Source organism: Heloderma suspectum, chromosome 16 (genome assembly GCF_057233095.1).
Source record: "Heloderma suspectum isolate Gila_16-S chromosome 16, 16-S_ref, whole genome shotgun sequence".
Taxonomy (NCBI): Eukaryota; Metazoa; Chordata; class Lepidosauria; order Squamata; family Helodermatidae; genus Heloderma; species Heloderma suspectum.
The window spans coordinates 10,238,436-10,255,653 of record NC_139473.1 but is presented as its reverse complement, the minus strand read 5'-3'; the positions used below and the strand labels follow the sequence as shown (position 1 = coordinate 10,255,653).

At 48.6% G+C, this 17,218-nt stretch overlaps 1 protein-coding gene across 7 annotated transcripts in view; it reads left to right on the top strand.

The window, feature by feature from the left end:
• Nucleotides 1–536: 536 nt before the first annotated feature.
• NF1 (neurofibromin 1) overlaps nucleotides 537–17,218 on the top strand; it is a 236,608-nt gene continuing 219,926 nt past the window's right edge. For all 7 annotated transcript variants that reach the window (XM_084822899.1, XM_084822897.1, XM_084822895.1 and 4 more), the window contains exon 1: nucleotides 537–940. In XM_084822899.1, coding sequence (XP_084679025.1) covers nucleotides 881–940 — 60 coding nt within the window. In that variant the 5' untranslated portion in view covers nucleotides 537–880. The remainder of the gene's footprint in view (nucleotides 941–17,218) is intronic.

Sequence of the window (17,218 nt, the reverse complement as noted above, 5' to 3'; positions counted from 1 at the left end):
ACCGCAGGCTCCCCAGTCCTGATTTAAAAGGCCACCCCATACATCTCTGCTCAGAGGTTCGGCGCCGCTTACTTCGGCGGCGCTTACTCCCAGGTAAGGGGGTGCAGGGCGGCAGCCTGACACATCCCCGTTTAAAAACAAAACAAAAAGCGCAAGCTGTTTCAAGAACAGGCCGTCAGGGTGTTTTAAGGCCTGTAAAGACCTTCACAAGTCCGTAAAGGCTGGTGGAAGGCACGAGGCCCCAGCGCCCCAGTCCCTGCCTCCGCGTAGAGAAGCAGCCCCGCCAATTCCCCCACAAAGGGAAAGGGGAAAGGCCCCTGAGGAGGAGGAGGAGGAGGAGTCGAACGCCGAGCCCGCTCCCGAAGCAGGGCGGGCCAGCGGACGGCCGAGCCCGTCGAACCGCGGCCGCGGCGCGCGCATGCGCCGCCTCCCGCCGCGGCGCAGGGCGTCGCTCTCCCCGGCCGCTTGGCGCCTTCCCCGCTCAGCGCGCACGCGCCTCCAGCCGTCCCTCGCCCCCCTCCCGGCGGGCTCGCCCCGCGGCGCATGCGCCTGGCCGCTCGCCGCGGCTCGCCCGGCCCCGGGGCGCATGCGCAGTCCCCCCCTCTCCCCCCCCCATCTCCACACACACACACATACACACACTTGTCGGTCCGCCCGTCTCTCCCTCCGTCTCCCGGCGGCCCGGGCTGGTGTCGGGGGCGGACGCGGCGGCCCGCTTCCGGCGCGGTGTCATGGCGGCCTGTGGGCTCTGATGGCGGCGGCGGCGGCGGAGGAGGAGGAGGAGGGCGAGAGCTGAGCGCGGCGGCCGGATCGCGCCGAGGGGAGCGCGGGGCGCCGAGGGCCCCTTCCCCGCGGCCAGCGCCCGCCTGGGCGGCGGGACATGGCGGCCCACAAGCCCGTGGAGTGGGTGCAGGCCGTGGTGAGCCGCTTCGACGAGCAGGTAACGGCCCCGCGGGGGAGGGGCGCCCTGAGGCGCCCCCAAGGGGGGGTCGTGAGGGGGGCGGGGGGCGCCCGGCGGCCGCGTGTGCTTTCCTCGCCTGGGCGGGGAGGGATGGAAGCGGCCGGGGGAGGCGGCGGCGGCTGCTGCTGCTGCTCCTCCTCCTCTGAGGGGGCTGCTTTCCCCGGGGGGGGGCGCTCCCGGAGGACGGCGTGTGCGAAGGAGTTGGGGGAAAGGGCCTGAGGGGCCTCATCTCGGAAGCGGGGCAGGGCCGGCCCGGGGTTGCGCTGGGCTGGGGGGCCGCCCGGGAACCAGGCTTCCTGCGCTGAGAGGGGGTGGACTCGATGGTCTCGCAGGCCCCCGTCCAGCCCTAGGATTCTGTGCCACCTCTCCAGTAATACTGCTCGTCTGATCTCGGAAGCGGAGCAGGGCCGGCCCGGGGTAGCGCTGGGCTGGGGGGCCGCCCGGGAACCAGGCTTCCTGCGCTGAGAGGGGGTGGACTCGATGGTCTCGCAGGCCCCCTTCCAGCCCTAGGATGCTGTGACACCCCTCCAGTAATGTTGCTCGTCTGATCTCGGAAGCGGAGCAGGGCCGGCCCGGGGTAGCGCTGGGCTGGGGGGCCGCCCGGGAACCAGGCTTCCTGCACTGAGAGGGGGTGGACTCGATGGTCTCGCAGGCCCCCGTCCAGCCCTAGGATTCTGTGCCACCCCTCCAGTAATGCTGCTCGTCTGATCTCGGAAGCGGAGCAGGACCGGCCCGGGGTAGCGCTGGGCTGGGGGGCCGCCCGGGAACCAGGCTTCCTGCACTGAGAGGGGGTGGACTCGATGGTCTCGCAGGCCCCCGTCCAGCCCTAGGATTCTGTGCCACCCCTCCAGTAATGCTGCTCGTCTGATCTCGGAAGCGGAGCAGGACCGGCCCGGGGTAGCGCTGGGCTGGGGGGCCGCCCGGGAACCAGGCTTCCTGCACTGAGAGGGGGTGGACTCGATGGTCTCGCAGGCCCCCGTCCAGCCCTAGGATTCTGTGCCACCTCTCCAGTAATACTGCTCGTCTGATCTCGGAAGCGGAGCAGGGCCGGCCCGGGGTAGCGCTGGGCTGGGGGGCCGCCCGGGAACCAGGCTTCCTGCGCTGAGAGGGGGTGGACTCGATGGTCTCGCAGGCCCCCTTCCAGCCCTAGGATGCTGTGACACCCCTCCAGTAATGCTGCTCGTCTGATCTCGGAAGCGGAGCAGGGCCGGCCCGGGGTAGCGCTGGGCTGGGGGGCCGCCCGGGACCCAGGCTTCCTGCGCTGAGAGGGGTGGACTCGATGGTCTCGCAGGCCCCCGTCCAGCCCTAGGATTCTGTGCCACCTCTCCAGTAATACTGCTCGTCTGATCTCGGAAGCGGAGCAGGGCCGGCCCAGGGTAGCGCTGGGCTGGGGGGCCGCCCGGGAACCAGGCTTCCTGCACTGAGAGGGGGTGGACTCGATGGTCTCGCAGGCCCCTGTCCAGCCCTAGGATTCTGTGCCACCTCTCCAGTAATACTGCTCGTCTGATCTCGGAAGCGGAGCAGGGCCGGCCCAGGGTAGCGCTGGGCTGGGGGGCCGCCCGGGAACCAGGCTTCCTGCGCTGAGAGGGGGTGGACTCGATGGTCTCGCAGGCCCCCGTCCAGCCCTAGGATTCTGTGCCACCTCTCCAGTAATACTGCTCGTCTGATCTCGGAAGCGGAGCAGGGCCGGCCCGGGGTAGCGCTGGGCTGGGGGGCCGCCCGGGACCCAGGCTTCCTGCACTGAGAGGGGGTGGACTCGATGGTCTCGCAGGCCCCCTTCCAGCCCTAGGATGCTGTGACACCTCTCCAGCAATGCTGTTTGCCTGATCTCGTCTGATCTTGGAAGCCGAGCAGGGCCGGCCCTGGTTAGCTGTGGGATGGGGGGCCGCCCGGGACCCAGGCTTCCTGCACTGAGAGGGGGTGGACTCGATGGTCTCGTAGGCCCCTTCTAGCCCTAGGATTCTGTGAGATCTACGAGGGCAAACTGTGTGTGCCTGTGTCCGCTCCTTGGGGTCCAGTATGGGGAGAAAGGCGTGACTCTATCCTTCTTCTTCTCATTGTTGTTGTTTTAAATGTATTAACTGCTGCCCACAGTGTTGTTGTTATTATCTTAAATGCATGGACTACTTTCCATGTTGTTGTTGTTTTAAATGCACCAATGGCTTCCCACCTTGTAGTTATTATTATTGTTTTGAATGCACCAACAGCTTCCCACCTTCTTCTTCTTCTTACTTTAAATGCATGAATGCATTATTATTGTTATTTTAAATGCATGAACTGCTTCCCATGTTATTGTTATTATCTTAAATGCATGGACTACTTTCCATGTTGTTGTTGTTGTTTTAAATGCATCAACAGCTTCCCACGTTGTTGTTGTTGTATTTTAAATGCACCAATGGCTTCCACCTTGTAGTTATTATTATTGTTTTGAATGCACCAACAGCTTCCCTCCTCCTCCTCCTCCTCCTCTTTCTTCTTTTTCTTCTTATTGTTACTTTAAATGCATGAACGCATTATTATTATTTTAAATGCATGAACTACTTCCCATCTTGTTGTTGTTGTTGTTATCTTAAATGCATGGGCTACTTTCCATGTTGTTGTTGTTTTAAATGCATCAACAGCTTCCCACGTTGTTGTTGTTGTAGTATTTTAAATGTACCAATGGCTTCCCACCTTGTAGTTATTATAATTGTTTTGAATGCACCAACAGCTTCCCACCTTCTTCTTCTTCTTCTTCTTCTTCTTCTTCTTCCTTTAAATGCATGAATGCATTATTATTATTGTTATTTTAAATGCATGAACTGTTTCCTACCTTGTTGTTGTTATTGTTATTTTAAATGCATGACCTGCTTCCCTCCATAAAAACTCTTGATACAAGTGACAAATACAGAAACCCATAATTAATCTAACAGATCCCCCCCGCTACAATAGCTTTGACTGCTTTCTTGTTTAGGGGCTTCCCCCATTTTTCTTGGTTTGGGTGTGTGTGTGAGGATGTGAAACAGCCTGGCAATTCAGGTTTTGTGGGGGTTACTCTATCTATCCACCCTCCTGAGGATGCACTGGAAGGGTTTTTTTTTGTCTTTGAAGGAGGCCAGCAGGGAGCTGCCTTGGGGCCTGAGATGGAAGGGATCCATCCACTAGCTGGATTTTGCTCCAGTTGAATTTGCTGAATGGATGTTGGGGTAGGAGAGAGGAGGAGGAGGAGCTGGAAGATGTCTTGCAGTTTATTTGGTGGGATGAAGTAATGGGGTGCCCAGCCTGTGGGCTGAATTGTGTGTGGGTCTTTGTGGTCTTATATGGGGTGAGGGATGAAACCTGGCTCCAGCCATTTAGGGACCTCCCTCCCCCCTGCCCTTATAAGTTGGTGGGAGGGCTTTTTTTTTTTTTGGTGTAGAGAGAGACGAAATAACACTGGATTATGCTAATCTCTAGTGGGATGAATCCACTCTTTCCCATATCCTCTGTCCTGCTAAGGATGCACTGGAGTTCTTTGCTTTAGGAACGCCAGCAGTGAGTTAAATACTCTGGCATAAAGGAAAGCAGAGGTCTAGTTGGGTCTCATTCCATAGGAGATGAGAATGGGCTGTGTAGGTATTGGGGAGACATGAGAACCAGATGGGTGATGCATTGCAGTTCATCTCTAGGGGGAGGAGTTCTTGAGGAGCCTTTTTAGGCTCCTACAACAGACACTTGGGGCATCTGGAAGTGTCTTCAACATTACTTTGGAGTAATCGCTATTTAATTCACTGGCACTTATTTCTGTGAGTATATTACGTATAGAGTTGCCTTTTAAATCAGGGTGGCCCTCTAGTATGCTTCTGTGGACTAAAGTGCACATCATGCATCGGACAAGATGGGCTCTGGTCCATGAAAGTTTCTGCCACAGTAAACCTGTTAGTCTTCAAGGTTCTGCAAGACATTTAAGGCACAATCCTATGCATGTTTAGACAGAGAAAAGGCCTACAACTCCCAGCATTCCCCAGCCAGCCTTGCTGGGAGTTGTAGGCCTTTTCTCTGTCTAAACATGCATAGGATTGTGCTCTTAGTTGTTCTTGTGGGGATGATTCCCCTGGCGATTACTAAGGATTTCAGCAGTTTTTTTTTCTCTTGAAGTGGCATGAGATGGTACTAGCTGGACCAGTTGGGTTCCACTCTTGGGGGGGGGGGGTGTATGGAAGTCATAGGAACATAGGAGGCTGCCTCCTACTGAGTCAGACCTTCTGGTCCATCTAGCCCAGTATTGTTGACATTGACTGGCAGCAGCTCTCCAGGGTTTCAGGCCGGATTCTTTCCTAGCCCTACCTGGAGATGCCTGGATTGAACCAACAACTTTCTGCATGAAAAGCATGTGGTCTACCTCTAAACTGTGACACCTTGAGAGAAAATTGGGAGATGGGACTTGCTTGAGTGACATGGGGAAGTAGCTGGGTGCAGTATGGCAAGCGGGGACCCTTTTAGTGTAGCATATAAAGGAAATGGTCATTCTGGGCTTCCTCTTAGAGAAATGTGTAGAAGCACTGGGGCTTAATCCTTGTTGTTCTGGATTATATAATCTTGGGGTTTGCAAAATTTGGGGCTTTAGGGGTTAAGGTGAGGGAAAGTACTGTGGGCTTGCTGCAACTAATCTCTTGTGGGATGTGGAAATTGGGAGCCCTGTGAAATAAAGGATGTAGCTGTGGCTATATTCAAGCTCCATCCCTCTGCCATGTGAACAGGGGGCCCTTGTGTGTGGGGAAATGAGACATTGACTGTTTGGGGTGGGATTGGGAGCAACAAGTGGATATATTGCAGATCATTGGAGGGCTCCTTTCGATCCTGTGATGGGTCACTTTCATGGCTTGGGAATAGGGTTTTTTGCTGTGAGAACTGAGGGATCATTCCTCCTCCTTTTTGTGGGCTGGAATTGGGAGCAGGGATTTAAGTAGACCTGAGAGAATCGGGGAACTGTCCCTTCTGAGTGACCTGCAAGAACACTTCATTTTTTCAAGGAAGCCATTGAAAATGATATTCACATATGACTTTTTGGACAGAAGCAGGAACCATTTCTGAACCTGGGGCTCGGAAACTTTAGAAGCTGCTTTATAAGCAGAATAGGTGTTTGGACCCCATGAGGTTCACCACTTACCCCAATGCCTTTTGACAGCTGAGAAGTATGATGTATTCTCTTTTAATTTTGCTCGATAATCGGTGGCTCTGTGTTCTAGGGGTGGATAGACTTCAGGCTTGTGGGATCCACTGTGTTTTTTACTAGAACCCAGAGATCCTCCAACACTTGAGTCTCCTCCAAAAACATACACTTAGAATTAAAGAATTCTGAGCCCAGGAATTCCTTTTGAACTGAATGGCAATCACAGTCCTTCCACACACAAATTCACTCCTGGCCTCCCCCCGCCCCCAGCTTTCTTCATTTCAGCATTATAATTTAGGGCAAGACAGGGGAGTCATTTTGTTGCTGCTATTGTTAAACAGTTGGGAGTCAGTAATCTTTACCAATCTCTTGCAAATCACTCAGAGATCTGCAAGTGGATCCAAATATACCTTCTGCCCACCTATTGTATAGAGTAGGCAAAGAAACAGATTAGACTCCTACCATATACATAAATGTGTTAGCAATATCAGAGTTCAGAAATTTCAGGGGGAGACATGTGCATGCACAAAGTGGTGTGTGAGAGCATAGTTTACATTTATTCTAAATAACTGTGTGCAGCTTTTCTAAAAATGGATCTCACCCTTCACATTGTCCCACAAAATGAGGACTTTGAGTGATGGCATATAAAGGCTTATAATTGTGTATGTTCAAATTACTTTTGAACAGCCACTTTTATCTGTTACTGTACTTCTGTTAATGTAAAAAGTGATATTCATTATACTTTCAATAATAGAAAATCAGTGTGTGTGTGAGAGAGGGAGAGAGAGAGAATGAAAAAAGAGAAGGGTGAGGAAAGGCAGGCATCAGTGCAGGATTGAGAGAGATTTCATTAATTCAGCCCAGCACAGGATTTGTAGAATGCTTAGAAAAATGTGTTGCGTTGTATTTACAGTCACGCTTAGAATAGACCCGTTGAGTTCAGTGGGACTTAAGTTAGTCATGTCTAACTTGGCCTGCTAATTTAAATGGGTCTACTCAAAGCATGACTAAGTCTGTATTTCTTTGCCACCCCATAACTGAAATTTTCTGGAAGACATACATGTTTTTTTTACAGAGACTATACTCAGAATACATTGGGTTGAATAAATTTATTTAGAGGTTCTCCCTTCTCTTTTTCTCTCTTTGTGAAAATGCCTTAAGTTTTATAATTTTCTATCTTGCAGAGTTTAGCTGTCTAACTCATTAGGAGTAAGGTGATAAGATGCAAACACGGACAGGGCACCTGCACCTTTAATAGAAATTTCAGAAGGTATGGCTTCCATGACAAGCCAGACCTGCTGAAATTCCCTCTTCTGCACAAGTATTAAAGGTGCAGGAGCCCTGTCATCTTTTGCATCTGACCACCCTAAGGGAGTTAAGAACTCCAGTGGTTTAAGCATTTTCTCACAGCCACTGTTATGCCATCTGTAAAGTAACACATATTCAGAAAAATATTTTCAACTTGGAAAGAATGGAGATTTCTAATGATGAGTAACTGACATGAGAAATTGACTTCCCCCAAAGTACTGTATGTTATTTGAGGTAGGCATTAGCCACTCTTTAGCCAAAGCTATACATTTATAAAGGATAAATTCAAGGACTACCAGTGATGCGTTTTTACAAAAGTTGTTGAAAACTTGGTAGGATCATAGTTTGCTTTTACTTGATCCTAAATTGCCTGCTTGGAAATAAATTCCATTGATTTTAATGGCAGTTCTGTGAAACTGTGTTTAAGTTAGTACTGCTGACAGAGAAGAATGATCTCTTTTTGATAAACTTACTAAAATGCGGAAAAATGAGTTTATTCCTCTTCTCATTAGCTTCAAAGCTGTCTGCTATTTCAGTGGATATGGAGTTTCGAGGTGAAGTCCTGACGACCCAACTTGCAATAACTTCTCTGCCATAGATACCCTATGCCTCGCTTTGGCAAGACGTTTCTTTTTAGCCTTAGTTCAAAATCTGTAGAAATGGAAATAATTATGACCATTATGAGTACGGAAGAATAAAAGAAGAATTCAGTGTGGGCTAAGTTTAACAGCCTTTGTGGGTTGTTTGGGCAGATTTAACCAGTTAATTAGAGGCCATGGGGAATGGAGTGGCTGATTGATAATGGTGCAGAAATTGGCAGGTGTCTTTGGTTGGGCTTTCATGTCTGCTTAAGTAGTTGCTCATCTGGGAAATAATCTTATGTTGCTTTTGAGTATCTTGCAGCACAGGGATAGAAAGAAGGTAGATCTCCAGACATTTTGGACTTCAACTCCCACAAGCCCCTGCCGTCATGACCAATGGTCAGGAATGCTGGGAGCTGAAGTCCAAAACATCTGGAGATCTAACTTTTGCCCACCCCTGCATGGAGCACCAATGCAGAGCCTGGCATTCTGTCCCATTTATTTATTTATTTATTCATGCATGCATGCATGCATGCATGCAAAGCATTTTATATGGCTCTTCAGCCTAAAAGGGTTCCAGAGTGGCATATGCACAATCAGTGAAAACAGGAGAGTCCCTTCCTGCAGGCTTATAATCTGAAAGACACAACACAAAAGGAAAAAAGGATGGTGGGGGAGAGGGAAGCAACAAACTCAGGCACCAATTCTCAAAGCTTCAACAGTAGTTCTTATTAGGGATGTACGAAAGTCACTTACCTTTTCGAAGGGTGACATTCGCGGTGGGGGGGAGGCGCTCCATCCCTCCCCCCGAAATTCTCTCCAGCTGGCTCTGCTCCACGGAGATTCCATGGAGCTGCCGGCCAGGGCCACCCACAGCCAGACATCTGGCCGCTGGGCAGCCTGCAGGGACGCAAATGGCGGCTTCCATAGCCGCTGCCATTTGCGTCCCTGTATTTTGCCATGATAGGCTACGTAAATATTTACATAGCCTATCACACGGCAAAAAAAAGGGAACGCAAATGGTGTCACTGCATTAGCCGTGATAGGCTACGTAAGTATTTACGTAGCCTATCACGGCTATATGGAAGAAGTGAATGGTGGCTGCAGATGCGGCCACCATTCGCAATGCAGTGCAGACAGCAGCAGGTACGTGCTCCATTCCGGGCCCATTTCGCGGGGGGGGGGGGGGCTTCGTTCCGCCACGGATTTCGGGGGGCCGAATGCACTGGCATTTGGCCTCACTGAGATCTGTGGCGGAATTCTCTGACATCCCTAGTTCTTATAATGAGCAGCTGGAATGTAAACAGTTCAGGGAGACGAGCCTGATGAAGTCCGACTTTCAGCAGTGCTGGTGGAGCGCCTCTGCTTTCCCTCTCATCTCCCTCTGCTAGAACTTGGCATGTTTACCCTTGAGAAGAGAAGGCTGAGGGGAGATATGATAGTGCTCTTCAAGTACTTGAAAGGTTGTCACAGAGAGGATGGCCAGGATCTCTTCTCGATCATCCCAGAGTGCAGGACACGAAATCATGGGCTCAAGTGACAGGAAGCCAGATTCCGGCTGAACATCAGGAAAAACTTCCTGACTGTTAGAGCAATATGACAATGGAACCAATTACCTAGGGCGGTGGTGGGCTCTCCCACACTGGTGGCGTTCAAGACGAGGCTGGACAGCCACCTGTCAGGGATGCTCTGACTTGGATTCCTGCATTGAGCAGGGGGTTGGACTTGATGGCCTTGTAAGCCCCTTCCAACCCTACTATTCTGTGATTCTATGATTCTAACTTGCTGGAATGGTTCGAATGCTGGCCCCTCTTATGAGGTGAATTATATGCCCCAAGTTTTGACACTTAAGTGTAAAAATGTCTAATTTGGGGGCCGGACTAATAATCAGTAAAACTTGCGGGGGGGGGGGATGTGTTAGCCAAATTCCATCTTTCTGGCCAGCCTGTGACTAAATCATTTGAGGCTGCATTTCTCCACCTCCCCATTTTTAAGGGATTAGCAGGTTCCCCTTTTAGTAATCAGTGTGTCATGGAATATGTGTGACCTAAATTCCATTTTCTAGAAGGACTTTAAAAAATGGTGGATATATCCCTCCACCCCCTCCCCTCCATTTCTAGTAAGACTTGTACAAATGCCTTGCCTTCAGGCTCTTATAGAATCATAGAATCATAGAATAGTAGGGTTGGAAGGGGCCTACAAGGCCATCAAGTCCAACCCCCTGCTCAATGCAGGAATCCAAGTCAGAGCATCCCTGACAAATGGCTGTCCAGCCTCGTCTTGAAGGCCTCCAGTGTGGGAGAGCCCACCACCTCCCCAGGTAATTGGTTGCATTGTCGTATTGATCTTACAGTCAGGAAGTTTTTCCTGATGTTCAGCCGGAATCTGGCTTCCTGTAACTTGAGCCCATTATTCCGTGTCCTGCACTCTGGGATGATCAAGAAGAGATCCTGGCCTTCTTCTCTGTGACAACCTTTCAAGTACTTGAAGAGTGCTATCATATCTCCCCTCAGTCTTCTCTTCTCAAGGCTAAACATGCCAGTTCTTTCAGTCTCTCTTCATAGGGCTTTGTTTCCAGTCCCCTGATCATCTTTGTTGCCCTCCTCTGAACCCTCTCCAGTTTGTCTGCATCTTCTTAAAGTGTGGTGCCCAGAACTGGACACAGTACTCCAGATGAGGTCTAACCAGTGTTGAGTAGAGGGGAACTAGTACTTCCTGGGATTTGGAAGCGATGCTTCTATGAATGCAGCCCAAAATAGCATTTGCCTTTTTTGCAGCCACATCACATTGTTGGCTCATATTCAGCTTGTGATCGACAACAATTCCAAGATCCTTCTCGCTCGTAGTGTGGTTGAGCCACGTATCCCCCATCTTGTAACTGTGCATTTGGTTTCATTTTCCTAGGTGCAGAACTTGGCATTTGTCCCTATTAAATGTCATTCTGTTGTTTTCTGCCCAGCGCTCCAGTCTATCCAGATCACTTTGAATTTTGTTTCTGTCTTCCAAAGTAAATATTAATAAATCTTAAATCTTAAATAATAATAAACCAGCATTTCTTGGGGTTATATGTGCGTGCTAAGTTTCAGCTTTCTGGGTGGCCTGGGAGTACCTTAACCACTTGCGGATACACTCTGGTCTCCCATTTGAGTGATAAGTATACAAATGTCCTGTGCTCGGATTTTTCTAGCCATTGCAGTATCTGTGACTACACATATATGAGACCTCAGGGCTCTACCTCCTCAAGAAGTAGCCTAGCACCTTGAATGAACTTGAGCATGTTCATTTAAAATATGTCTTACATATTTTAAATAAACGTGTGTATATTATAAAAATAATAGAAGCTTGCTTTCTTGCGTTCACCAAGCATAGGTATATGTTTCTGTGTACTTTCAAAAATGCCTTGTCCCACAAATCCAAGCTTGAATAGGCAGAGTAACTCCCACAGCCCAATGTTTTCTCACATGTATGGCTTTTATCATTCAGTCTAAAAGAAAATTTAGGTGATTGCTGACTTGATTTGCTTGTAAATTAATAAAATTATGTGAGGGGTACTTGTACTAATAATGGGATGTCATAAGGACAGCTGACTAAGGGTGTAATCCTATGCATATTTATAAAGAAAAAAAGTCCTGGCTGAGGAATGCTGGCTGGGGAATGCTGGGAGTTGTAGGCCTTTTTCCTGTCTAAACATGCATAGGATTGTGGCCTTAATAGGCTAACAGAAGGCTGCAATTCTAGATACATCCTTCAGTCCCGTATAAATGCTCAAATCTTAGTTTGGGAATAGCAGCTATGGAATTTAAATGCTACCAAAGGTGTTGATGAAGGTTCCCACTGGTGATAATTGGAGATACTGATTATGCGAGGAGTTACTTATAGCATGGCCTTTTTGTTGGTAGCCCTTAGTATTCAGAGGTTTTTGAAATCAGGGGGGAATAATTGCATTATGTTTCTGCTGCTTCACCATCCATATTTCATGTAAAATATTTATTTTTTGTAAGTGCTGCTAGCATATGTCATATGTTGACTTTGATCAAGAGTAAAACTTCCTCAAAGTGAATTTTTTTTGACAACATTTCATTCCACACATGAGCATTGCTTGCAACCAACTGACTGGTAAATGATGCATGAGGGAAATGCTTGGTCTGTGACCTTTTGAAGAATTTGTGGATACAGCTTGAAACAAAGTGTCTAGTGTTCATGGAGGAGGATTAATATCTTGGATTTGTGAAGCTGTTTAAAGTCTTATCTGTGCTGCTGTGGGGAGCTCTGAACTTGAGTTTTAACTTTACTAGGTCATAGACAATCCTTTGTCAGTTGCATTGCTGAATAAACGTTGGTCAAAACACTTTTCTCCGAATGCTTCTGCCGTAGCTTGTGTCTGGTACAAAAGATGAACTGATGAAATGTAACTAAGAGTTAATCTTTGAATGTAATTCACTGGTGAAATGCATCGTTTGGGTCCTTCTTTGGATATCTTGGGACACAGTGACTGGGTTCCAATATCATGCTAAACCATAGTTCTTATTAAAGCCTTGTTTTTCTAAAAAAATTATAACCGGGGTTTGAAATTCACTTGTTTCCAGCCAACCATAATTAATATCAACCACAGTTTGCTGGTTTGGACAACATAGCAAGTTGTTTCTAAGCAAAAGCAGAAAGGAAACTTACCAAACTACTCCTCATTCATTTATTCATTCATTCATTCACTACTACATTTATATCCCACCTTTTTTCCTCTTGCAAGGAACCCCATGTAGCTTACATGGTCCTCCTTCTCTCCATTTAACCCTCACAACAACCCTGTTAAGTAGATGAGGCTGAAAATTGAGTGACTGGCCCAAAGTCACTCAATGAGCTTCATGGTCAAGTGGGGACTAGAACCCGGATCTCCCAAGACCCAGTCTGACGCTAACCACTACACCACACTAGCTGTGTTGGAGGGGAGAATGGAAGGGAGGGGCATGTGAGCTCAAGGCTTGCTGTGGCTCATTCTTGTTATCCTAAAATATTGTTTAGCACATTGACTAAACCACGCTGCTACATTTGTTAAGATGCCAGGAGATTTCTGCATTTCAGTGGAATCTGCTGGTGGTTATTTTGGCCACAGAACTTTACACTGAAGCATGGTGCTTCTCTTCTTCCGCCCCCCCCCCCACTTGTTGAACTTGGGCACTTGACTCCATTTGTGGGTGCAGAAATTGTGGGAGAAGATTTTGAACAAGGATATGTTGGTTTGGGAATAGCAGTTCTAAGTGGTTTTCTGGATCTCTCTAGAATCTGTTACATGTAGGTTTTCCTCCCCTCAAGATCTCAGCCTCCCATGGGTGCTTTTCCCTTAAAACCCCCCAAAGCAACTGGTACCAGTCTGCGGAGGTGGAATCATCATGTAATGTGTAGTTCAGCCCTATGCAGATCTCCCAAAGCACATATATTTAGGTGTGACACCCCAGTTGTAACCCATAGGGAGATCAGGAGTGGTACGTGGGTTGCAAATTTTCCTTCTGCTTGTTCCTTCGTGCATACAAGCGAACTGGGAAACCCTGCGGTTATGAGTAAAGGGGAGCAACGTTCAGTTTAGGTGGTGTGTTTGTATGCATGGCAAGAGTAGGGATGAGCATGCAAGCCTGAGGGCTGTTCTTGATCTTGCTGCATGTGGGTGGAGAATTAATGTCCAAACAGGTCTAATGCAGAGTGCGGAAACAGTATATTTGAAGGCTGGATGGCACACATTAGGCAGTCAAGTGGGAGGGTTACATCTCCCAGTTCTGCCAGCCAGACGTCTTCCACTCCTTCTCAAGATAGGGAGTTAGTTTGAATGGGGGTTTGTTTTTTTTTGAACACCTAAAAAACAGAGCTGAGTTACTTGTTTATAAAAGACACATGGTTCAGCCCTCCTGAGACTGTATAACTGCAGAATGCCGGCAGGAGGTCACATGTTTGAATCCTGCCGTATGTAGAAAGGACATTAAAAAAATTAGTATGCCAGGCAGAAGATTAAGCTAGGCTCCTTTCATGCTAGCTTGCCATGGGTAGCATTCATATATGTAGGTTCCCCTGCCTGCATTTTGAAGTGCTACAGTTATAAGAGGCTGTACCATAAACTTTTCTTCAGCACGTCGAGTGGCCCATACTCCAAATCATTGCAGAGTTCTCTTTATGAAGGCTAGCAGCCTTCGCGTTCGTATGTATATTATGCTCCAGAGTCAGTTGGCTGCAGTTGTTTGCTCTGAAACAGCTGAGTGTGTTATGGAGGCCTATTAGTCATATTTTGTCAAGGTAGCTTCCAGGGATCACAACTGAAGGGGATTGTGGCGGGGGGTGGGGCAGGCTGTTGCTTTCGTGATCTGCTGGTGGGTTTCCTGGCTGTCCCCTGTTGGAAGCAAAATGCTGGACTGGATGAGCCCTTGATTTGATCCAAAGGCTCTTAGGAGAGAGTCTCCGTGTCCCATTCAGAACAACGGCTACTTGAAATTGGTGCTGAGTCTTTCTCACTGATGCCTAAAATTAACCCCCCTTCTGTGGCCCATCCTCCCCAATGGCTAAATAGATTGAGAAGCTTGTTATGGAGAGAGTGCTATTTTCTACACCTAACTATGCCCAGCCCAGTGCCTCCCCATAATTTTGAATAATGCCTGGCAAATTAGAGACATGCCCTTCATAATTTATGGAGCATCAGCAACCCAGGAGCATTTTCTCTCTCTCTCCCTCTCTCTTTAAATTGCCATTTTTCTTTAAAAGCTTGGGGTTATGTAGCTGGGATGCATTTCTTTTGTACACGTACCCTGGGTGCCACACTGCACTCCATTTATCGCCTCCCTCTGTAAAATGAGTCCATCCTGATACAACAGAGATACCCAAACCCCAAGATTTCCACTACACTACAGTGGTACTGCTGGTTTCATCCTGCTCAGTTCAAAGCTCTTCCTGTCCGTTTCAGAAGTACTTGTGAAGTACAATTTCAATTGCTCCAAAAAATGCTGCAGGAAAGTCCGGGTAAGATTTTAGATTCCGATACCTTTTATTATAAACACAGCAGATGAGATGATATGGCAAAGCCTTGTATGTAAACGCGCTTCCCATAAGCGTTTCTGGGCAAATCCGTGTTCATCCAAAGGGGTGGGAGCAGGGTGGCAGTGGCAAAGCATTGCTTACTTCATGTGTCGTTGCTTTCCGACAGGCCTGGTGTCGGTGGTTGATATCACTGAGCATTTGCCAGGGCCCATGGCTTGCTGGAGCCCCGAAACCAGCTTCTGATGCCAGCCCTGTTTGGCAGGGTGGTTGGGAGCAGCTGCCTCAGCCTGTCGCCTCTCCATGGTCGCAGTTGAGCTCAGAGGGAGAGTGGCGAGGGCTGATGCTCCTCTCCCTTGCTGCTACTGCTTGCTGGACTTCTCTTGCTACTGCTGCTCCTCTCGATTGCAGGTGTCTGGCTTGGGGCTCACCCCTTTGCCCTCCCCAGCAGCACCACCAAGAAGGGAAGAGGAGAGAGGGGTGAGGGCAAGGCCTGCAAGCTGCAGGGAGAAGCAGCAGCGATCAGATAGTTTGGGTGTGGGTCTGTGTGTGTCCCCACTCAGTTCATAGAATCATGGAGTTGGAAGGGACCATTTAGGCCACAGAGTCCAACCCTCTGCTCAGTGCAGGAATCCAGTTTAAAGCGTCCCTGACAGATAGCTGTTCAGTCTTTGTTTGAATACCTCCATCAATGGAGAGCCCACCGTTGGTTCCATTATCTCAGTCCTCTGATTGTTAGGAAGTTTTTCTTGATGTTCAGCTGAAATCTGCCTTCCTGTAACTTAAGCCTGTTATTTTGTATCCTACAATCTTGGGTGATAGAGAACAGGTTGCGGCCCTCTTCGGTGTGACAATCCTTTAGTTACTCAAAAAGTGCCCCCCTCTCCCCCTCTCTCCCTCTCTGCCCTCCCCCCCTTCCCTTCCCTTCTCAAGACTAAACACACCAAGTTCTTTTCATCTTTCCTTGTAGGACTTAGTTTCTAGTCCCCTGATCATCTTTCTGGCCCTTCTCTGGACTCGTTCTAATTTACCTGAATCCTCCTTCGAATGTGGTGTCTAGAACTTATTCTGGGCCCGCAGAAATCTGGTTGCTTATTCTGGGCCTACAGAAAACTGGAGTTTTCTGAGTGTACATATTTTTCTGAGTGTACATATTAGGTCTGAGTGTACATATTCATTAGCGTCCAAATTGGATTATCCTATAGCTGTGGGGTGGGCAGCTTGGAGGGGAGAAGGGGCATTTTTGCCCCCTGCTGCCCTGGGCTGCACTCTGTGGGATGCCCCACACACTTTGGGGTGCTGGGGAAAAAATGGTCCTAGCCCATTGGTCTTCAACTGGTGACTTCCACCACACACAGGGTAGCTCACACCACCATCACTATCACCATTTTCTTTATCTTTAGGATTCTCCCCCGACCCCACACACAAATAACAAGTAGGCAGATGGAGGGGGGAGAGATGAATTGCTTTATAAAATGAGTTTGCAACATGAAATATCGTTTAAATTTATTCCCCATTCTTCCTGTGGTGAGCTCAGAGCAACTGTGATACAGTTCTCAGGTGGTCTCCCATCCAGGCAGCTGACAGGACCAAATCTGCCTTAGCTTCCTCATTAGAACAGCACTGTGTGCTTTCAAACCATTCTGAGAGGAGGAAAGAGATGAAAAGTGCATCCCATTTTGCAGATTGGGTTTCAAGGTGGGTCTTGAATCTGAAAAGGCTGAACGTATGGAACTGCCTTACCCTGAATTAGACCTGGTATTGTCTAGTCTGACTGGTTGTGGCTTTCCCAAGTCTCAGGTAGAGTTCAGCGATATGGGTTTTCTGGGAAGTTTTCAATCTGTAAAATTTCTAATGCCCCCCCCAGTAGATTTGCATCTCATGTATAGCACAATCCTACATGTTTACTCAGAAGTCCCATTGAGTTCATTGGATCTTAACCTTTCTCTGACCTGGTTGTCACATAATGCTGGTAGTTCCTGGGATGTTTAAGCCAAGAACTGCGGTTACGAGCAGAGCACGTGAGCTATTTCTATTTTCAATTAACAATCCCAGGATGCCTTACTTCATGATCTCCAATGCTGGAAACTCTGGGTTGTTTAGGGGTTAAAATACCCAGAGTTAACCCAGCAATAAACCATGGGCAGTAGTTGGGTGAACTCTGGGTATTCCAACCCATAAACAACCCAGAGTTTCTGGGTTTGGACGTCACAACACAATCCAGGA